The sequence below is a fragment of the Stegodyphus dumicola genome, chromosome X2 (assembly GCF_044657685.1).
Source record: "Stegodyphus dumicola isolate Sdum_Otavi_A_Nest chromosome X2, ASM4465768v1".
NCBI lineage: Eukaryota > Metazoa > Arthropoda > Arachnida > Araneae > Eresidae > Stegodyphus > Stegodyphus dumicola.
The window spans coordinates 18,439,039-18,462,816 of NC_140781.1; the positions used below are offsets into that span (position 1 = coordinate 18,439,039).

The 23,778-nt window shown below is 32.8% G+C and overlaps 1 protein-coding gene across 2 annotated transcripts in view; it reads left to right on the plus strand.

Moving 5' to 3' along the window:
* sev (receptor protein-tyrosine kinase sevenless) overlaps nucleotides 1–23,778 on the plus strand; it is a 215,533-nt gene that overhangs the window by 111,179 nt on the left and 80,576 nt on the right. For both annotated transcript variants that reach the window (XM_085810043.1, XM_085810044.1), the window contains exons 4-9: nucleotides 1,943–1,975; nucleotides 9,495–9,555; nucleotides 9,664–9,884; nucleotides 12,427–12,511; nucleotides 18,391–18,542; nucleotides 21,247–21,400. In XM_085810043.1, the coding sequence (XP_085666169.1) occupies nucleotides 1,943–1,975; nucleotides 9,495–9,555; nucleotides 9,664–9,884; nucleotides 12,427–12,511; nucleotides 18,391–18,542; nucleotides 21,247–21,400 (706 nt within the window). The remainder of the gene's footprint in view (nucleotides 1–1,942; nucleotides 1,976–9,494; nucleotides 9,556–9,663; nucleotides 9,885–12,426; nucleotides 12,512–18,390; nucleotides 18,543–21,246; nucleotides 21,401–23,778) is intronic.

Genomic DNA, 23,778 nt, shown 5'->3' on the forward strand with positions numbered 1-23,778 from the left:
CGTCACGTCTCTTGCTCTGAAATAAAATGCTTAATGGACTTTACCATTTCTTCTCTTGAGTGTCGAAGTGATGGTTATTTTGTCCATAAGACGTGTCAAACGAGAAGGGTGAAGTTGATCAGAAACAAAGAATGATACTTTTGTGGTTCGGATCTTCTCACCTTTCTTACTTTCATTTTGTGCTCTACGCATAAATCTTGTAAGCAGATCTGAAGATTATTTTCAGCATCTGTGAGCACGAGCCCTTCTACATCAGCTATGAAGCCAAACTTATTGTTGGAAAGGATCTTTAAAATATAATTTTTTAAACAATTCCAAAAAATAGGTTGATCCATAATTCCAAGAATTTTCATAAACAAAATCGTACAATGGTCAGTAAAAATACTTAGTATGTTGATATTATGCAGATTCTTAAAGCAACAGCTTTCTGTCGCAAAAGTTTTGCAAAAGCAGCTATTCGAAGCTTTCGTATTCTCGCTGTAGCGCGGATGTCAAGAGATATCTACAACATCGGCAATTACGAACAGATGCCAAAGTTTCAAGGAACAGAAGATTGAAACATCGGCGATGTTGAATTTCAGTTTTTGTTTTTTCTTCATGTTATTGCAGTAGTTTCTTTGACTATAGAAGACTCTAAAAACAGGGATTTATATTTTTTATAATTTTTTTGCGAATAAACGTGAAATTTTCATATTTGATTTTTTTTATATTTGCTGAATTTCCATTTATTAACGCTTAAAATGATTTATACAGCTTATATCTTTGTTTTTAATAGCTGTATGGACCAAAACAAAATCAAATAAGCCTGGATATAAGAAATAATTGGTGCAATTCTATCCTTAATTCTTTCTTGTTTTATTCTAGCAGGCCATACATATCTTCCATCAAGATCTTAAATCAGTATTAAGAATGTGACATAGACTTTTTTATTTAACATCTAAAACACATAGTCAATCTATAAGCAGACATATTAATGTACATTTCTTATACATAAGTATGAACTGCATTATCAGTGAAGCGAACAGATAATACCTTAATCTGTGAATCTGTATCCAAAAATACTGGTAAAGTTTTATTTACTGAGAAATTTAGGAAACCAAAAAACTATGTAATCAGTCTTATAAAATGAAGTTTATGATTTAAAGTAATTTTCTGAAATGTTAGATTACTTTAATTAACAAATTCAGAGAAATTTTGCACAATCATATCATGCCTCTCTTTCATTTTGCGTGTTCCGTTAATTAAAACGAGTTGTTTTTTCTCGTTTTGTCCAATGTCTTTTAGGATTTCTAAACCTGAAGACTAAAAAAAGTTCTTGTAAATTTACTTATCATTCAGTGTTATTTACTCGCACATTCGCCACTTAACAAACGTTATTTTTTTTTAAATCAAACAGAGATTAGGGTCGGTTAATCGAATATGGCGAAACACGCAAGGTCTATATCTTTAAAGGAGGACTTTCTAACAGAAATAATTTGTATACACGTTAGACACGTGGAGAACCACGAAAACCAACCATGCAACCAGCTCTTCGAATGTGTCGAAATTCCCATATTCAGTGGTCTTAACCGCTCAGCGTCTGGTGGACAAGGAAAATATTACACAGTATGTATCAAATCTGAAGAGAGGTCTTAGATGCAGAACATAACATATTAGAAAAGCACAATATATAAATATACATACTAATATTACTACATTTTGTATCGGAAAAAGTCAGTTTTGCTATCCAATTTACTCTTAACTTTAGAATCTTGAAGTCTATTTTACTTCAATCCTGCAGCTATAGCGCAGGAAGGGTATAAAAGTTTGTTTTTAATTTTAGCCTCTTGTTATTTTTCTTTCTGTATGTATTGTATATATATACTTATTTGTAGTTGAAATAACTGTTCTTAAAGAAAACCATAGAAGTCTCATAAAAATTTATCTCTCTCTTCAAATATAGGAAGAAGACACAACAATATTCAAGAAAAAATCGGTAAGTTCTAAATGCTCTCTAATTAAATCTGAATAGGATTAGTATTACTTATTCTAAATTAGAATCAGTTCTTTGTATAAATAAAGAAATTGTTAAGTGCAATTTGAAAGGTTTGAACAGTTGAACGATGGAACTCTGTCGAGATCTTCTAATAGCTGACGATACCACAAATTCCAACTTTCCTGAAGAATTGCTTATTGATCTGTAAAGGTAATTTTTCACGAGTTCTAGCTTAAATATCTCTGTGAAGTTAGAAGTAAACTACGATTCTCCCGTAATATTCTTGAAAACTTATTTTTCTGAAGCACTGGAAATGGTTGTATTCTCTGCTTGAGATGGAAATCAAAGCTGGGGACACATCGTAATGATTGGGCAAATGAAAGTGTAAAGTTTTCTGGCAAGACTTGGTTGAATTCTCATCCACAGTTGGCTTCAGTTTGATAAGATGCCATAAATCTTGCCTTTGACTTCGTTAGCCTATTCTATCCACGCAAAGCTTTCGTTAATTGTGACCCGCAAATAGTTAGTCACATTCATAAAGATTTTCTATTCCTTGCTTCAATTCTTGTTTTGCATGATTTTCTCCTATAGCATGGTTAGATCATCATGATTTTATCGCAATTACAGTATCGTCCATCGTACAGAGCATGCCGTAAGACAATGCCTATCATTACTGAAGCAGGGAAGACCACAAGTATAAAACAGTTACAATATTAATCCAAGGTTTTTTTCCGATAGGACTCCAAACTGGTAGCCTTGAGTGAGGAGCCATCAACTGTACTCTCTGATTTTAAAAATCTGCTTTTCAAGAAAGAAGATGGCAGCCAGATACTCCAACCTTACTTCTAATTTAATAAGCTTATAAAAGAGAGCCTCATGCCGAGCGCTATCTGAAATTTTGGACAACTACAACATAAGGAGTGCTATACTTTATATTATGTAACATGTAGTTTACGAATTCCATAATTCTAAGTAACTGCAATCTAACTGTAAGTCCTTTCCTGAATTCAAGCTGAAATCAGATACTTTATGTAGATGCTTACTCAGCCTATTTCAATTTTTCAATTTATCCTTTCAAGTAGCTTACCAATGAAGAGCGTAATGAACCCAAAGAAGAACTTAACGGTCTGTAACTGCCTTTGAGCTTTACATTCATACCTGGTTTCGAGATGAGTAAAATGTTATTTTCCTTTTAAATAGCCAGAAAATATGAATGATAAAGACAAGCATTAAAAATGCTGCAAAATTCGGCAATTATTTTATCTCGTAGATCAATGGGCATATTATTATTAACGTTGGAGCTTTCTACGTATTTAACAATTTCTCTCCTTTTACTAAAGGATCCAAATCGATGCAAACGATGTGCTCATTCCTCCTACTCGGGTTAAGTCTGTTTCAGTTTCCCTTTGCTCACCCTGATTACCAGTAGGATATACAAAGATAGTTGTATATATAACCTATTCAAAAGCTCACTGGGGCACATGTGTCTCTTAAGTACATAATAGCTAAACATTAATATTTTTCTTTGTTACAATAAAAAAATTATGTTTATTTCAACAGATCAATTCATCAAAATAACAAAGCAAAATGCTTACCTTTAAATACAGCATAAATAGTCTTCAGTTTCTTCTAAAATGCAATAACTCTGGAGCAAAGTACATGAAATAATGGAAATATAGGTTTTTGAGGTAAGATGTGTAGTCAATCAAGTACATGAAAACTCTACTTGAAACACCGCTATATGAAATAAGAATTAAAAAGGGCTTTTTTATTTCACTAAAATAGAACTAGGGGTGGCTGAGACATATATATTCCGTTGGGCCTGAAAAGGCTATAGAGTTGATTTTGTCTGAAGTATTGAATACGGCAACTGTTTGTCGCACAATGAACAAAACTTGTATTATTAAAATTAAATACTTGATGAATAATTAATAACAGGCATTAAATCATTACTTAATTTACTTTTGAGTTTAATTTTATTTGTTTAATAATACAAAAAGAAAAAGTAAAGATAAATTTTAAAAGTATTAAAGAAACTAAATCATATAAAAATTATAAAATAAAAGCAGCTATATGTTCGATATTTGCTTAATATAGTGGATGTGTGCCTCAATAATACTATTCAATAAATCCACAATATTGAGAGCAATAGTTCTGTGCTAATATAGAGAACGATGTTCCCTATGAATAGCCCAGTAAATATTTCTGAAGATTAGACTACGTTTTTCTACGAGTCTTCTAAATTCAAAATATATTCGTTCATAGCCACAGTCTTATCAACGCAAACATTATAGCAGTTTAGTTAAAGGAGAGAGAAAATTAGTACTACTAATGATAATAATAATACTGATAAACATATTTCATACAACTTTACATTTTAATATACACCGAAGTGCCACTGAATTAGGGATAGACATGGCTATGCAAATTTTATAGCGCTGCGCGGCATCTGTGCTCACTTGAGAAAGTTGTGGTAAATGCACATACAACTAAAACTATGGTTGATGTTAAGGAGTTGTTTCAATTGCCAGTATGGGTAGAACTTCTGATTTAGACAGCTTTAATCTCGGACATATAGTAGGCACTCGACGCATGGGCCATTCAATTTCCAAAATCCTCAGCGAGCTAGTATTTTAAGGTTGACAGTGTCAAGAGTATACCGAGAATACACGGATGGTGCAAAAAAGATCTAGTCATGGGCAAATTGCAAAGGGCAGTTAACCTAGAACAAGCGTGGTGTGAGACGGCTCAGTAGTCAACGAAGCCAAGCATCAGCTCAAATTACCACCCTTGCAGCGCTTGCTTCGCCATATGGGCTTCCGAAGCCGTAGACCCACGAGAGTACCTTTGCTGAATGCATGTCAGCAAGGAGTAATGAGTCTCGATTCCGACTGATTAATACCGATGGGAAGCTGAGAATATGGCGTCAGACTCATGAAGCCATGAACCCTGTATCGCAGATTGGAACTGTACAAAGCCATGGTGGCTTAATCATGGTCTGAGATGTTTTCTCTTGGCAGTGTTTGGGATCTTTGGTACTTGTACCAACCTCCCTCAATGTGATTTGGTGCGTAGAGTTGCTGAGCAATCATATCCATCCATTTATGTAGTCCTGTCATTCACACGAAAATGGAGTATCCCAGCAAGATAACTATATCTCTCACAGGTCCCGGTTGGCTACTGCTTGGTTGGATCAGCGTCCTTCTAACTTCTCTGTCATAAACTGGCTACTTAAAAGCCCTGACTTAAATTCTACTGAACATCTTTCGGATGTTTTGGAGAAAGGTTTGAAACTTCATCACACAACACTAGCGACTCTTCCTAAATTACAGACAGTTCTATCCAATGTTTGGCAAGCCATTCCCGTAGAATGCTTCCAGAAACTTTTTGAATCTATGCTTCGTCGTTTGGCAGCCATAATAAAGGCCAGAGGAGGCCTAAATCATGATTGACTAGCTATCTCTAATTCAGTGCCACTTCAGTGTATTTTAAAATAACTGAAAATTATATGTTTGCGATTTCCTTTCATTAATTGAAATAGATTTTACTGAATTTCTCTTGAAAAATAAATAAAAGTCTAAGAATAGCAGTTGTTAGGAAAAGATGTTTAAAAAATTATTGTATAACACATTCATTTTAAACTAATAATTCGAAAAATTAATTTAGTTTAGAAAATTGAATTTAAGCTCAAAAATTTAATTTTGCTTCAAAGTAGCCCTCTAAACCTTCCAGAATTAAATTTGCTTCCATCATATATTTTTCTTCAGCTGCATTTTCTGAATTTTTTTTTTTTTTTTTTTAAATTTTCTCAGCATTATAATTTTCCTTCTTTTTCATTTTCCCCCATATCAAATAAAAATATTATTACAGTGCACTCACAGTAGTTTTATTTAATGAAAATATCCTGTTTATTCCTTCCTCTCTTTCGTGAGACCATAACGTGGTCCCTTGGGTGTAGCGTCCGAATAGTTTATGGAGTTCTGATTCGTACTTTTTCACACATGAAATTGGGTGAGATAGAAATAGAGTAGCTATCGTTTCCCCTCCATTAAAGATGGTCGAAACTTCTTACTTCTAAGAACCTGACTATGAAAAGAATAATTCCTTTTTTTAATTAGCATTTCTTGGAAAATCTTGTTTCTGTGAGTCACAATACTATTAGCTGGATCCATCTTTTTCAGCGAAAGATACTTTTACTCATTCTCCCTGCTGCCACCTGTTATGGGAAGTAAGCAAAGAAGCAAGAAATCTTTCTAATTTAGGATTTAGAAATGTTAATATTTCTTATTTAATTAAAAAGAGCTATAAACTAGAGGAAAGAAAAATTTAACTACGAATATTAATTTCGTTTAATTTTGTACCTATATTAAAATTTGTGCACATTAACTGGATAATACAAGTTTATTTGATAACTTCCGTTTCTAACCTCCTTGTTCTCAAGCAAGAACCCTTCTACTTTTTCCCGTGGTGCCATCTATTGCTCGATATACAAACGTTTCTAAGAACAAGAAGCGGAAGATCTTTCAATTTTAAGAAGTGAAAATTTTCACATTCCTAATTTAATTAAAAAGAGATATACACAGTCTATTAAAGGTAAATTTAATATGAAGTTAGTTTGCTTTCAATTTTCGAATGAAATATTCATTTATTCATTTAGTTAATGAAAGGTAATTTAATGGCTACAGTTTTTTCTCAGCTGCATTTTTCTCGTAGCGCCATCTGTTATGCAAAATCTGAGGCTGTTTGAATTTTGTAGAATTGTACTCAATTTGAATTGTAGTCAAATAAATAGATCTTTCGATTTTAGAATTCGGAAATTTTCACATTTATTGTTTATCTAAGAAGAAATATAAGAGAGTAGTAAAAGTAAAATTTACTTGTGAATACAATTTTAATTCAAATTTATTCCTCTAATGATTCTTTTATTTATTAAATGATTTCATAAAGGCTATTTTATTCGATTTTTCGTCAAGTAAGAATGCTGCTTCTTTTTCCAGTGGTATGGTGTCATGTGTTGCGGGAAAGTTACACATTTCTAAATGCGAAGAATTAGGAACTTTGTTAAATCTAGGTTTTAGAAATTTCCGCAGTTCTAGTCTGAATAAAAAGCATTTATGGAAGGAGAATCCGGTCCCATACAGAGAATTTTATTAAAATTAATTTTTTTCTTTATGAGTAGAATTGATAAAATATAGTTTAACGCATAATATAAATAGCATTTAGATTAAATCCGTTACGTTTTCAGAAAACTGTTTGGTTCGGGATATGATGTGAATTTAACTGTACAATACCCGAGTCAAGAGTTCTTGGTTCAACTTTGTGTTATTTTTTCGGCTTCGCTTTTGTTTAGTGTATGAAAGTGTTTATGTTGGTATTGATCAAAATTAACTCTTGCTATTCACCAATCATCTAAAAAATTTATAAAATATTTATTGTAATTTAATTATCATTTAAAGTACAGAATTGTTATTACTGAAGTTCTTGAAACTATTACAAAATCCTTATATGGAAGGTATGGTTTTTTGTGTAAATTTCGCAATACTGTAATTTCTGTTGTCATGTTTTCGAAAAATAATAATTAATAATCTTTCTCTGAAAGTTCATCTTTGCAATAAATCTTAATGCAAAATGAAAGGTGTTAACAAACATTTTGTTACCAGAAAAGAAGGCAGAAGGTATCAAATTTAAAAGAAAGATCATTCGCTAATAAAAGACAGAACACTGTAGTGTTAATCCATTACGTACAAAGTTTTCAAGTGTCCTTAATTAGAGGGCTTTCATGGTGAGTTCTAATGATCTTAATTAAATAAAGTTAAAAAATTACACTTTTAAAGAATGACCCGTCATTTATCAGAAAGAGAAAATAGTTAGGACATTCGTTACTAGATGGCGCTAAAGTACCCGTATATTGCTCGAGTAGTGCTCTAATGGAGTGGTTCCCACAGTTTTTAGGATTGCGACCATATTTACATAACTTCAATTTATTATGATGACCAGTAATGTTGTTTTTAATGTGTAAAAATGTATGGCAGAGAAAGAAGAATCCCAGATGAAAATATGTAGCAATGAAATGATAATAAATAAAATTGTTTAATTAATAATAATATAAACTAAAATACATATAACTATGTAGCACAAAAGTAAATCTTCAAACCTTTTTGCAATTGATCTTGAGTAAGGACTTTCGACCTTAATGCCTATAAAACGTAAACGATGCCGATGTACGTAGAGGATAATCCAGCCCGGCTGGCAATATTCTTGCTGAAAGAGGCTTGGCTTTGAACGACCAACGTATTATTTTGGAAATAGACTTTGAAATTGATAAAGTTAAACTCTCAGTTAACAGTTTCGGAAAAGACAGGCAGCCGCTGATACAAGCACCACCATAACTGATGGTCTGGCACAACAGCTGCTCTCTTTGAGGAAGGAAGCTAACATCTTGAGGGAAAAAATGAATTTGTCTGATAATTCAGGTTTAGCTATAACCAGGAGCAATTCTAATATTCTTAAACGTAAAGTACTTAATGCGAAAAATGATGCTAGAAGTGGTAATATTGTTGATGAAGTTTTTAAACTACTAAAACTTCAGAGCAATTAAAAATAGATTTATTTTAAAGATACTTAAAAATAAATTTCATGATCTTCAAAATGGTCCGGTTGAAAGCCCTCAGACACGCCAGGCTGTGCAAAAGAATCCTGAGGCAAAAGCCCTTGACATCTTGCCAATTAAAGTGAATCCTAGAGCATGTTCGTTTAAGGATTTTTATAAGTCAACTTGCTCATACAACTGCCAAATTTCTCGGAAAATTTAAAGGCGAGTTCCTAAAAATATTGCCCTGTACGGAGGATGACCATACAGTTTGTGGTAAATTTACTATTTCGAGAGAAGCATATTGGAGAATTATGGCATTAATGCCAAGTACAATCGACCCATAAAGATAGATTGCCGATTTCGGCCGAGAAGGATAAAATGAAAGCAACACTTCTCGAAAAAGGATTTGCAGTATTAAAATGAAAGCATTTGTGGACATAACGTAAGCGCGAAATTTCAACTTTTAGGAAAACTAACCCTGCGAAATTTCCTTTAAATGCGTATAATTGAGTAAAATCAGAATAGATTTATTTTAATGGTAAACGGAGAAGATGTAATAAGAACTGTAATGAGTTATTATGCAGCCTTAGCCAGAATCTTCTTTTTCTCAAAGCCAGCTATCCTCGTTCTTCTAGAAGCTACTGATGTAGAGTGTAAGTTTTTCTCACGAAATATATCGAGCAATTGACTTCATTTATAACCCCATAAACATTTCGGTAATGTTCTTTTTTATCCATGAAAGGTTATATACGAATAGTGACTCATTCTTTTATAATCAAATTTTTTTTATTCTTTTGCATTTTTGATATGATTTTTCATTGTAAATTTTGCTTTCTTCTATGATGTAAAATATTTAATTACACATACATTGAAACTGCATAATGGTATTTGAAATACATTTCATTATATTAAAGACATTTTTTGTAGAGTCTTTATTGCGTCAGAGGTTGCAACATAGCAATAAACCTATATATTCAATCTTTGGAAGGTAAGCTTCATTTCATACATTATAATACATTACATCTGCCATTTGTAAACCGTTTCATGTATAAAAAAATAATTTTTTTTCCTCTTTCTCCCTTTTCTTTTTTTTCAGAAGAGATAGGGACTCCCGCAGCGCCATACTTAGTGGCTGAGACGCGGACAAATAGCTCCATCACAATCGAATGGACGGCGGCAAGTCCATATCTCAATATATCTTATCTGGTGCAATACCGATATTCTCATTCGTCTGACTGGGAATATTACAAGCCTCATAATTTGCTGAAAGACAACTGGCTCAAAGTTGAAGACTTACATCCATACACAAAATATCGAGTGCGTTTGATTTTATTATTACACGGATTTGTAAAGAGTATTATACTTAACGAAAAGGCAGACTTTAAATATAAATAGAAATTGTATTTCTTCCTGTGTTTCTCAGATAAATTTCTTTTCCTAGTATTACATTATAAACTCTTAAATATCTAAAGCAAAATGCGTTTTATGAGGTATACATGAACAAATATAGTAATCGATCTAGAAAGTGTTTAATTAAGGCCACAAGATAGCCCACGACCAGAAAACTTAATATCCTTACATCATAAAGGCATACATATCTAGTGCAAAGTTTACAGCATTCACACTGAATGTTAATGTAACAAAATGTTTCACAGAGGGAATAAAATACTGTCCAGATTTTTTTTACTGATATAAATATGATACACAAAAATTACCGACACATGTTTGGTAGGCAAAATTTGCAAAAATTCAAAACTTTGTTTCATAGGATCACTAATATACACAGTGAAAACAAATAAGATAAAATTTACACAGTGAAAACAAATAAAATAAAATTTGCACAGTGAAAACAAATAAGATAAAATTTACACAGTGAAAACAAATAAAATAAAATTTACACAGTGAAAACAAATAAGATAAAATTATAAAAGGAGGAAAACTTAAATGTTTATTAAACATATATAAGGGAATTAGATACATACTTTTCTGTGTTTTGTGGTGTTAAGGTTAGCATATCAGTGCCATGATCTGAAAAATAAGGTTCGATTCCCAGGAAATGCACAGTGAGTTTTCCAAAAATAGCACTTCAAAGATCACAATGTCTTTAAAATGTTAATTTAGCTTATTTATCATTTCTTCCTATAAACGTTGAGAAACATCATGCAAAGTATATTGTTGATCTATTAATAAGTGAAAGACATTAAATAAACCCTAAATTGAGCATAAATTTTTGAATGTTTGAAGTATTATGATACTTAGTTTAAACTTTGATTATTTAATATCAAAGAAAATGTTTGGTAAAAGATATTTTTGGCAGATCTTAAAGATACATAAACGGACTGTGATCATTTAAACTACTTGCTGGAATAACTATTGCATGTCATACGTTTGTATAAAACTACGTTTATTATATGAATACAGAAGCTTTTTTAAAAAAAATAAGAATTTAACAAATGGCATTTTATAACTGATTTTCAGTAGAATAGATGAAACGAGTTATTTATATAATCGAAAACTCCGCAATAAACCTGCCAAAATTCAACAGTTCTTTAATTTATTAGCGACTTCCATTTAGAAAAACATTTTTTATTCATTGCTACCAGATAATGCCTACTGCAATATTAAAACTATTCTAATTCACTATATTTTCCTGGTTATTTGAGAAACACTAAAATAGTGCTGTTAGAAAATAGAAGTGTCAACGAAATGATGAGTAACTAGTTATACTTTTCTTGGACACTTAAAAAAGGCGTGCTTGTAAAAACAATGTGTGTCCAGTGCTGATACTGTTAATTAGTTCAAAATTTAAAATTTCTATTGCTACACTTTCCATTTCGGATTGCTGTCTACTTTTATCAATGTATCAGCTGTTTGTTAAGATGAATGTTTTTTAACCTTATACTTGTAATTTCATGAACACGTTACCAAATTCTAAACCGAAACATTTTTTTTTATATTTACTTGATTTTTAAACTGCATCATTTATTTTTTTTATCTGTTAAAATGTTACTTTAATTATTTAAATACTTTCATGAATTGAAATGTATTTTAATATGTGTTAATTACGTTTTCCAGCTTTAATTTAATAAACGTACTAATATTTAATTATGTACTAATTCAGAAGTCAAACAACAAAAATCAGCGTTAATTTACAAAATTTTCACAGATGTTCTTTGACGCGAAATTTTAAGGCTCTCTTAGTTTGGCCAATGTAAATTAAACCGCACTGGCAAGGAATCCTATAAATACCCCAGGAATTCATATCCGGAATGGGGTCCTTGAGTATAGAAGTTGGAATTTTATTGATGGGAGAGTAAACAACCCGAAAGTAAATTTCGCGTCAAAGAACATCTGTGAAAATTTTGTAAATTAACGCTGATTTTTGTTGTTTGACTTCTGAATTAGTATTTATTCGGCGTGTTATTGTGTCTTAATTTAATTATGTATTCAATTGAAATCCCAGATCTTTTCCGTTATAGGACAACACGTGCCAAACAGTTTTATTTAGAAAGATATAACCGTCATTTTGATACTACCAGTAGGAAAACATACTTTCGACATCAGCTATTTTTGACTGAGATGAGAATTTTCTGAACATAGAAATAAATACATCTCTTAGGTTAGTTAATATTTTTAAAAAAGAAAATATAGAATAATGCGATTCGAAACATTTTACTCACAATAACTCCCTTCGAAAACGAGAACATTATTACTACAGGTAAGACCAGTACATTTAATTTAACAGAAAACGTTCACGCATATATCTCGTTGCAGAAAGTTATTTAGCCCGTATTGTCCTATAACAGGCAAGATTTGAAATCTCTTCTGATAGTAATTCGAATGTCTTTTTTCTAAACAGTTTAGAGTAGCTTGGATTCTTCTGGAAAACTATCCTCCTTTATTTTCAGAAGAAAGTATAGTGATATCCACTTTGCCATATGGAGGTATAGAAATATATATTTTTATGAAAACATTTTTATTACTAGCATGAATAAAATGTCAGGTATGAAACAAACATATGCCTTTAATGATAAATGTTGCATGAAATGGTAGGTAAAATAGATCTCGGCTAATCTTTGGAATATGGTAACAGGTAGTTTGGCGACATTTTGGTAAGGCGATAAAGGTTATTAGCCAGGACTTTAGCAGTGTACATGGATAAAGTCAATGCCCTTTTTTTGCAATTCTGGGATGTTTTTTTAAGTGAAAATAGGTCGACGTATTGGATACCGTGTTTGTGCAGTTCTTAAGAACGCAGCAAGCAGTTTGCGATTCTGCACTTTCTCCCAATTTCGCACCTAATCTTCGTCATGATTAAGCATTTTTGTTCCATAAAAGTTCTAACATAAGCGTAATTAGGCTAGCAGATTGTTGGAAAAAAATGTTGAGTAAAAAAAAAAAAAAAAAAAAAAAAAAAATGCCTTTACTTCGTGAAAACAAAATGGCGTCCAAAAAAAACTAGCAGGTTGCTGTAGCAGGGTTGGTCGCCAAATTTTCGCCAAAAAATCGCCAAGTTACCATAATTTGGAGATTAACCCAGATCTCAGTTAAAAAGTAAATCGGAATACACACTTCGGAACTTCTTCATTTCTAAGAGAAACTAAATTCTTTCGAGATGCACCGAATTTTTTCTTTGATAAAAATCCCATAACTTTTCGTTCGACACTTGAAACGTTTACTATAAGACAAAATTGTGCATTGTGTAATATGTTGACAGCTACTCATGATGTTGAACGGATCATTTTAGGATTTCCTTGTTAAAATAGTCATCGTGCAAACCTTTTGAGAGATTTGAAATTTGCTTGCTATTAAGTGGGTAATCAAATTTGCCAGTATTAACGAGTATTCGCGTTAGTTGCTTTATGCAATTAAGCACCTGTTATTTTATTATTAAGAACAAATGATTTGCAAATGAAAAGAATATCTTCAAATTTTAAATATTTATTTTCTGAAAAGAAACCCATTTATAGAAAGTCAGTGCGTTTGCTGTTCACTGTGTGAGTCAGAAATTTAATTTTTAATCAATGATTATTCTGTTACCAACGAGTTTTATTATGTATTTAGATGCTCGCATCAAAAATCACTGGTAAGTTTATTATTTTGAATGGAAAAGGAAATCCTCTTCTGGAATATTGTGATCAAAATTATGCGTACTATTATATACTATTGGTATAGTTAAGGCAAATAAATGATGTTTTAAAATGTTTTTCTCTATAGCTTAAATCAGGCACTATAACGAATTCTTTCCACTTCCTTCATTTGAGCTTGGAATTTCATTTTAAAATTATTTGCATTTAACTAATTATTTTTTATGTTTTGTTTGAGTATTATTTTTTAATGAAAGTTCTTGGCTGCTTTCCGTTGTGGCTTATGATCCATTATGTAATCCATTATGGCATTATAGCATTGTAAATATTCCATTATGAAAACCTTCAGTTCTCTTCAATTTTTTCCCCTATGAAATCTGATTTATTTAAAAAGGAATCATAATATTCCTTTTCTTATATTTCTTATACGACTGAATAGACTGGCAGTATACGCAAGGTCACAAAATTATTTGGCTACCTTCAAATCAGACAAATTTAAGCGACTGAAAATGCTAAATGCGTTCAATATCAAAAAGAAACACAGCATTTAATATTCTGTATTTGATACTATTTTACACCAAAAATATAAGCTAATTGATTCAAAATAGCAAAAAAACTCTTAAAAAAAAGGGTTAAACTATCGTCACGAAAGTATTAAACCACTTGCCGTAAAGAAGAAAAATAAAATGTTAACTTAAGTTAAATTAATGTTAAACTTAAGTTTAACATTAATATTTTGTTACATTACATCTTGCACATGCAACTGCTTTAAATGTTTAAGTCATTTTTTACCAAATGGGGGGCACTTGCCTATAAGGGCACTGGCCACTCGTAAGGCCAGAAGTGGTGGCCGTTTTGTTGTTGAGGCACTTAACATGCGGTCACCGTTACCTCCTATTGAAGGGACAGACAATTTTTGCTTCCATGCCTTCTCCGGGATTCGAGCCCGGGCTCTTCGGTATGGTAGTCAGGCTCCCATAACCACTATACCGTCTGTGCGGCATGTTTAAGTCATATATTTGATCAAATTTTAGGTAAAATTGCTACCAGTTTTATTACATTTTGCTTGAAGACGCAGTTTCAATTTATATATTTAATTTTTCTAGAAATTTTATTCAAAGAGTTTTTAAAAATTCTTCCTATAAATGTTCAGTGAGCTTTAAATCTGGTGACTGAGATGGAGTTTCAAAACATCTAGGAATATTATTAAGTGCCATTACCGCATATTCGCAGTAGTGTGTTTCGGATCACCGTGTAGTTAGAAAGCGAAATTGTCCTTTAATTTACAGGCACTCTTTTAGAAATTTCATTTTAAAATACATATATGTACATATCGATCACTAATGCTATCGATCACTAATGAATTAAAATATACCCACTTACTCGCTGATACACATCCTCGAATTTTTATTGAATTCTCTTTATAGTTGACAGCTGCGCCAGAACTGAGTTCATTTAAATTCTAATCTGTGAATTCATTTAACTACTTCCCTCTTACATGTGTTAAATTTTGAAATGTTTATAAATCCAGTCTTTTTTTCTCATTACTCCAACTAATACATGGTTTCCTCCGAGCAACAAGTCACTATAACCATTATTTCCCAGTTTTCTATATACAGTTTCAATATTTCAATTCTTATACTGAAACGCAGCGACTTCAGAAATAATTTCCATGATGGTTTAGTAGGATTTGCTGTGGCCTAATTCACAGTTTTCCCCTCTTCGTGACTACACAGAATTTTTGATCTCTCAATTCTGAGTTTATTTTTTTTAGTTTCTTGCTGATATATTTTCAAGATTCTTTTCAAGATTGCTGAACATGTAATTCCAATCAGTTTAGAAATTTATCTTTGTGATAGATTATTTTTTTCTTTTCAATTTGATAATGACTTATCTTTCGCTGGACGAAACTGCCATGTTTTCAACATTGTGAAAGTCAAAGTACCACTTTTATCAATTTTAAACTACAAGTTACCTCAAATAAATAATGCAGTCACAAACAAAATTAAAGAATGAGTGCTCTGCGACGCAAGTGTAAATGCGGTGTGATTTTTGGCTCTTGTTATAACTATTTATTCAATTCGACATCTGAAATTATCAAGGCGGCCATTATTATTCGTTCAATTTCTATATCTGCTCTCTTTGGTTTAGAAAATATTGATCATAACATGGTTACTCTTGATATTTCAGTTGCGAATTTTCTTTTGTAATAATGCGTTTAAGGTTAAGTTAACATTATCTAAAATTGCAAAAAGCATAGAAGGGTTATAGGGAGGATGCCTTTGGAGGAATTTCTAAGTGTAATTTATCCTCAGCGTTCAGCTCTGTAATCACTCGGCCATGGTTGGACTACTTCTTTTTAAGAAGAATTCTACTTAGAACTCTTGGGCTACCACGTTGTTTTTTTAGGAAAACTTCAAGGTTTTTGTAATTCGAAAAGCTATATGCAGCAAATTGAAATGATTTTCCAAAGTTGTTTTGCATGATCTAAATTATACATAAACTCATACAAGATTATCCTTAATTGTTAAACGACGACAATGTAGTAAATCTCTGACCTGATCGACGTACTGCTGATTCGTTGAAGTGATACATGAAAGCCGAAGCTGTAAAGTCACTGAACACTGGCTAGTAGTTTGACTGGGGCAGCGAACGGGCTGGCTGCGTTGGATATTTCTTTATGTTCCCCATGTGTAACATGAATAGGAGCCAGTTTACTTAGGAATATATCTCAGGCAGATTGAGAGGGAGTTGTTTTGCCTTAATCAGTTAACCTAAACCATTAGTTGATGTGGATCGTCTGAAAAAGCATGGTTCATCTTCAAGCCATTCTCCGCCTTCTTTAAGCGCCTAAAACTTTTGTTTTTCATTAGCTTTCGAAGTGCTCAAAGGCCTATATGCAGGTTTTGAAGCGTTTTTATAGCAGAAATGCCATTGCGAAAACAAATTTTAGTAAATGTTGTTTGCTTAGTAACATTCGTCACATAGGAAAATTAACAAAGCAAAATACTTCATTCATTAAAAACAAATTTATGTGCAAAGGATAAAAGGAAATACGGCTTGTTGCAGGATGTCTATGAAATTCATAACAACTTCAGAGAAAATTTTGTACCGATTTCTGCTCGCACTTACTTTAAATGAATCATTCTCTATATTTTTTGATCGAAGTGACTAAAAATATTTACAAATGTAAGGACATTTGCGAAAAATATCCCAGGTTACTAGAATTCGATAGATAAGCTGTAGAGTTCCTCACTTTGTAAAGGCTAAGTTGCTGTTGAACGTGAAGAATCTTAGGAACTCCTAAGCGAATAATTGCTTAAGTTCGTGTGACAAGAAACAACAAGATGGAAGGGTAACTAACCCTTTATTATTCAAATAAGATTTAACAGAACTCCGTCTTGGAGTGTACAATAAAAGCCGACACTTGGGCTTGAACTTAAGAGGCTAAGAAATAAACTAAAACTAATCTAAACTAAAGAGATATAGCCGAAGCTATCAAGAGCCTGAGTACGGCCGAGCGTAATAATAGCTTTGCGAGGGAGTAGCCAAAAAGGCAGACGCGCGCAAATCAGAAACTCTGATTCTCTCTAACTCAGCAAATAGAACTTCGCGGTTAAATACCGCTTTTCCTCATTATGTTGTGACGTTACAGCTACTAGCACCCCCCCCCCGCGGGCACAGGTGCTGAATTATAACTTCCTGTTTGTTCGCGGACGAAATGGACCATACCTGCAAAAAGCAGGACTGCAGATAAAACCCCCTGGGAGTTTCCGGACACAAGGAACTAATTATGTTTCTCTTCGCAGATAACAAAACGAGTGAAATCTTTGTGTAAGACTTCTTCATGTGATTTTAAGGTGACAGGACGCATCTTTTACGTTCTAAACCACGCCAGTGGTTTTTGTAGAACAATAGTTTTTTTAATCTGTAACTACAGTAAAAAGGACGCCTTTTTGCGTCCAATCTGCGTTAGCGGATATTGTAGGATTTAGGGCTGTAATGATCAGATTATTTTTATGTTTTAATCAAGAAATCTATTTTAGTTTATCAAATAAATAATTTAAAAGGCAACCTGTCTTTCTTTCACCCGACACGGGTGTACTGACGTTACAATGTATTTAGAGTGATTCTAAAACTACATTCTGGCCGGAAGTAGTAAGTTGAAGTTAAGAATTTGACAGGAAAGGAACTTTAACTTAAAATTTATCTGTTAATAAAATTAACATAATCCTTGCAAAGCTATCGTGTTAATGTAATTGCAGGCTCATAAAATTTATGCTTTATTAAATATTATTTAGACTTTTTCTTCTCTAGCCATAGCTCATAAATATAGATTTTTAAACTTAACTAATACCTAATGCTAACAATATAGTTACAGTACATTGTTATATAACATAAACAAATTTTCTTACCATAAAATGAGGGTAGGGATTAGTTTTCTGCCATTTAAAACTGTTATTTCTGAAACGAGTCTAGAAAGTTCCGCTTAAATTTAAATTTTGAAACATCGAAACGTAATCTTTCCATTGTCACTGTTCGGGTTCATAATTTATGTTACAATTTTCAGAATACATGTTCGTTCTGTATATCCATTGTTTCTGGTATGTATTTCACATATTTCATTCTACCTTAAACTTATGGAATAGTGTATATATATATTATGCGTATTAATCATTTGAATTGTATATATTTTTAATTACCTTATTTGGCTTTAACATTTTCTTTTCACTTAGCCCCTTCAACTCCACCTACTATTACTTGTCTTACTGCTGTGAGCTGTACTCGGGTGTCTGTAAGTTGGAGTCCTCCACCACTTGCAAATGGACCTATTTTATCTTATGTGCTGTATATTCGTGAATATCCTGCGGGCAGCACAATGATAAAGGTATGTAATTCATTAATTTTCAGTCTATGATTTCTCGAGGAAAGCGTTGCGAGTCAATCATTAAAATCGCGAAGCAAGGTTAGTAAAATTAACTTCTCTACTATAAGGACCTTCGTCGCGAAAAGTGAAACATAATGGTCGTGCTGACCGGTGATCCTCACAGACTCAGTGGTATCGAGATTAGGGAAATGTTCAGCATGTTGAAGGTGTTTTAACTCATTTTTATGTTTTTCAAAGCAATCCTTGAACAATTTTGAGGAGTGAATTTGTGCATCAGCTTTCTAATACTCAATATGATTTTTTAAATATAAAGTTTGAGCGACAGAGGGGATTTGGTACATGGATAGTCTTGAAAATGGATCAGGTAGGGTTCCTAGAGATTTCCAAATTACTACTGTGCAACTTATTATTAATCCATCTCCATATTTCACTTGGAGCACGAGACAACCCGGATCATATGCTTCTGAATACCTCCCATCCCCCACCCACATCAGCTCTCCCAGAAGTGGGGGAGAGGGTGAAGGGGGACTCATTGCTGAACATTATACATTTTGGATTGCGAAGTGTCTTATAGTCTGTTACCTTAAAATAAGAACTTCAAAGTCATTTTCCGCCGCCCGCCGACTTTCGTTGTAACCATGGGAACGACAGCTGCAATAGATGATATAATTCGAGTCGCCTGATTTTTTTCCCTCCACTCGATTTCTGTTTAACGTGTTTCGTTTCATGAAAAGTAAATGAAGGAAGACTGACTTGAACCGCAGTCTCAGATGAGTTGGTGAAAATAAATGTTCGGTGATGACGACACGTTTCTATTTTAAAAAGCAAACTAGAGTTTTGCTCTTCTGGCAGCTATGAAATTAGCATTTAGTATGGGCGTTGGTTGCTATTGTCTGGGCTATGGCTATTCGAACCTTGTAAAGCTTCCAGTAATCAATCCTTACACAAACTTGAGAGACTAGACGTATGTTAAAGACTTATTATTTCAGTAGTCGCTTTATGTTTTTCTGGATACAATTTATTTTAATACTGTAGCAAATTTCAAGCAACTTTCTCTTATTTCTGATATTATTCAGACTGGATTGAGTTCTTCGTTCTGTTTCCTGCTCATGCAGGTACGAGCCTGGATATTGTCGTCCTCGATGCATCCAAGAAACTTGCTCTCCTGCGATATTAGTTTAATCAGTCGAACTTTAAAAATTTATCTTCTTTTGAAATTCGATGTATCCCATATTTATATTCTTTAATTCGTAGAATTGTTTACTTCGGGACAGAGAACTAAAAATATCTGTGAAGTCCTTGGCGGGATTCGGACTCTGGACATGCCTCATGTTTTCAATGACAGCACGATGGCGCGTAGTAAGGAGAATTCTTTACATATTTTTAGAATTCGAATTTATTAATTTTAATGATGCTGAAAATTCAAACTTCGCTCTGTCTCTCAACTGCTGTTCTAAAATTCAAGATCATTCAGAGTTCCGAACGACTTAAACGCTAGATTGAAATTTGAGAGGTAATTTTAAAATTAAGAAAATGTACAAATTTTAAAAGCAGGCCATAAAGCTGAAAAGCATGAAAATCTAGAAATAATTCTATCGCATTTCAGTTCAGCCTGATTTGTCACCTTCTTCTGCGGTGTCCGCCGAAAACATCGCTGGCGAAAACGTCGCGGAGAAAACAACGCAAGGCGAAAACGTCGTGCTATAAAACATCGTAGGAGAAAAAAAAAAGCAAAGAAAAAACATCGCAGTTCTGAAACATCGTGGTACAAATATCGGCATCGAAAATAAAGCGGTTCAAAAACTTTGCAATTTAAGAACATCGTCATCGAAAATATCGTGGTAAAAAATAAAGTACTTACAAATCATCGCATGGCGATAACATCGCGCACGTGCGTTTTTCAGATTTTAAAAGCTGTAAATGCATTTTCATATAATGATTTGGGAGCTCAAGAAGGAAAGTGGAATATTTTTACTTTTATATTTCATATTTTTGAATGAACTAATAAAGTTTTACTGAAAAACTAAGAAGGAAACTTAAGCATTGAAAAATTGAAAATGAGTAGAAAATTAATGCAAATTACAGCACTTAATCTAAGTTTAAATTTACATAGTTAATTTACAAAAGTCATCAATAAATTAATCTTTTTCTATAAAGTTTTACTCGCCCAGGAGACGCTGAAGACTTAGAGACTGCATAGTATTTATTAAATCATAGCAATTTTTCAAAAGGTAAGAGTTATTTCACAGCATTGCAAAACCCGCTCTCCCTAGAAACTTTTTAAAGAAAACATATCAGAATTGTCTTACCAGTTTTGCGTTTTAGATATTTAGAATTTTTATTCCATTATTATTCAATTTTTTTGAAGTAATGTTTGTGTTTTTTTTATATATTATGTTAATAATTCTCATTTACTTTGCAAACCTCGTGCTATACATTGCAGCAGATTAAGATGTAGAATTAAGGGTAAACCCCGAAAATGATAAAAAAATAAGGCTGACTTTTATATTTTATGTCCTATGGGTTTATTAACTAAAGAAATTTCAAATTTCAGAACACATTTATAAGTAACACTGAGAACGGCAAGTATCAGCCTCATATTTTTGTAGAACAATAGGAATCTGGTTATAGTAAAAATAGTTTAGAAGCAATGTATTTAAACTATTTTCAGTTCATACATGTTACGCTGATTTCTGTCTTCTAGGATATATCAGATACTTCTGATGGTTTGCATTACATGATAAATGGTTTGAAAGCTTCAACGACATATATTGTTTCCTTGAGCACGAGAAACTCTATGGGTGAAGGTCCAGCTGATGTTAGATATATAACTACTCAGCCAAAAAAAGAAATATCAAGTAAGAAACAATTATTTTCAAGTTAAATTTAGACTCAATTGCAAAGACATCTTTTTTTTAATCAGAATTATTATTATTTTTTTCTTTAGTTATAAATACCTTCAAAATATATACTTCTATTCAATTTTATGAATGAACATCTTATTTTCAACTAATAATAGTAATAACAAATTTGAAAGTAAATAATCTTAGTTTACACTTTGGGAAAATGTTTCAAAGACAATAATGGGCTTGTTTAGAACATAGGTTTGGTTTGGTTTATTTGATTATGGCAAAGCACACTAGGGCTATCTGCCTAAGGGGAATAATACATTCGTGGAATTGTGTGTATAGTCACAGGCTACCTTACCTACATTTGAATTTAAATTTATCTTTTGTTAGTTTAAGTGCCCGCAAGTAGGGGAGGTTCGTCTGTCGCACAAATGTGGACTTCTGTTCGTTTAATAGTTAAATAAAAAGGTTATTTTAAACTTCGTGCGTCATATGCTCTAGACTAAAGCAATAACTCGCTTCACAGTCTATAGGGTCTGCAGACACTGAGACAAGTTTATAGACATAGCAGAACCCTTCAGTTTCAAAAATAAATTCTATTAACATGCAGCAAAACACTGAACACCAAACGAAACAAATATTAAAGTTATTTTCAAACTATTATTATTAATTTCGGATAAAACTACTGAACTTCTAATCAGTGACAAAAACTGGGAAAATAGACGTAGTAAGCATTTTCCCTATCAAACAAGCTGACACTTATTCAGCTTTTTTAAACTAATTTCATAACTTAATGTAAAAGGGCAATTTAAATATTAATATTTTATTTTGTAGTAAAACTTATTGATGATAGTAGATGCAATCTCAGGCACCTGTGTGTTTGGCGGACCAGCTCTGGTATAGTCCACTATGACTATCTAGAAAGTGGAAAAACCAAAACAGCCGAGGTCTACTCTGCTGCAACGAGTTTCATTTGCATTGCATCAGAAGCAATAAACACTGGTCAACAGAAGAGGAGTTCTGCACGATAATGCCATACCTCATACGGCAAAAGCTACCAAAGGAGGTAATCAAACCACTGGACAGAGAAACACCCTGTTCCTCGGACATCACTCCATTCGACTATTACTTGTTTTCGGTCGTGGATAACCACCTGCAGGAACAGCAGTGGTCATATTATGAGCCTCTCTTTCAAGAAGGGCATGAAAATCTTTGCCACATGCACCAAGTGCCGAGAACATCAGGCGTCTGCCGAGCACATATTAAGCTTCTTCGGCCTCCTAGGGAGGATATTTACTCCAGTCCCCTCCTTGTGCTCGACTTTCTTAGAGTCAATGGTCTTTTGGACCTTGTCTGACTTCCTCAGAACCGGAGGAAAAGCAACAACAACAATGACAACAACAGGAACAGCAATTCCGGAAATGCGACGATGTCACAACGGCTGTATTACAATTTTTTGACTCCAGAAAAAAGTATTTTTTTCAAACAGGGCACTTACAAGCTTGCGTCTCGTTGGGAACATGTAACTGAAGTCAGTGGTGATTATTTGGAAGAATAAAATGGGTGTTTAAGATTTTTGTAGGCCGTTTTTGATGTGTGACAAAAACTGCACGAACTTTCTCGGTTACCTGGTAAATAAAAAGTAGCGAGAAGGTTTAAATGATCTTTTTATTTAAACAGACTTAAAAACATAAACGCATTTTCTTCTGCTCACAATATCAGTCACAGCTCATGTTGATGCAACTAAAGGAAAAGTGAAATGCAGGTTAAACATGGAGCAATAGCCAAAGACTACACAGTTTGAAACTTACTCGAAGCTGACTCAGTAATTCGCCAAAATCACAGTGTCGACACCAATATAAAGGAAAGCCGAATAATTACAATTATCAAAACTGGCAGGAAATAAATACGCCTCTGTCTCAAAATTATAAAACCTGAATTCAAATTCTGGCTACTCATTTGTCTTCTGGTGAGGAAAACGGGACGGAGAAGTTATAATAAAGGCTGAATTATAACTAACTGGTTAATCTATATAATAAACTTACAAAATGATAAGTGACAGATCGGAATTACTTAAACGTAATATTTTAATAAAATAATTAGAATTCAGGTAATTTTTGCACAGATTAGGAAAATTAGTGAAAGGCAATACAAATTTAGTTTTATACTATCAGGGTCGCCAGTTACTTGCAATTAATTTTTTTTATACTCATTCTAAACACATTTGCGACTGCATTAAAATTCTGTACATGTTGCTATATTTTTTGAATACTGGCTATTTCATTTTTAGCTTTAATGTTTTTCGGATATACCTTTTATGTTTAAACTCAAGTCATAGTCATTAAGTTGTAGGGTTTATATTTATTTTAACTAACATTTATTTTAAG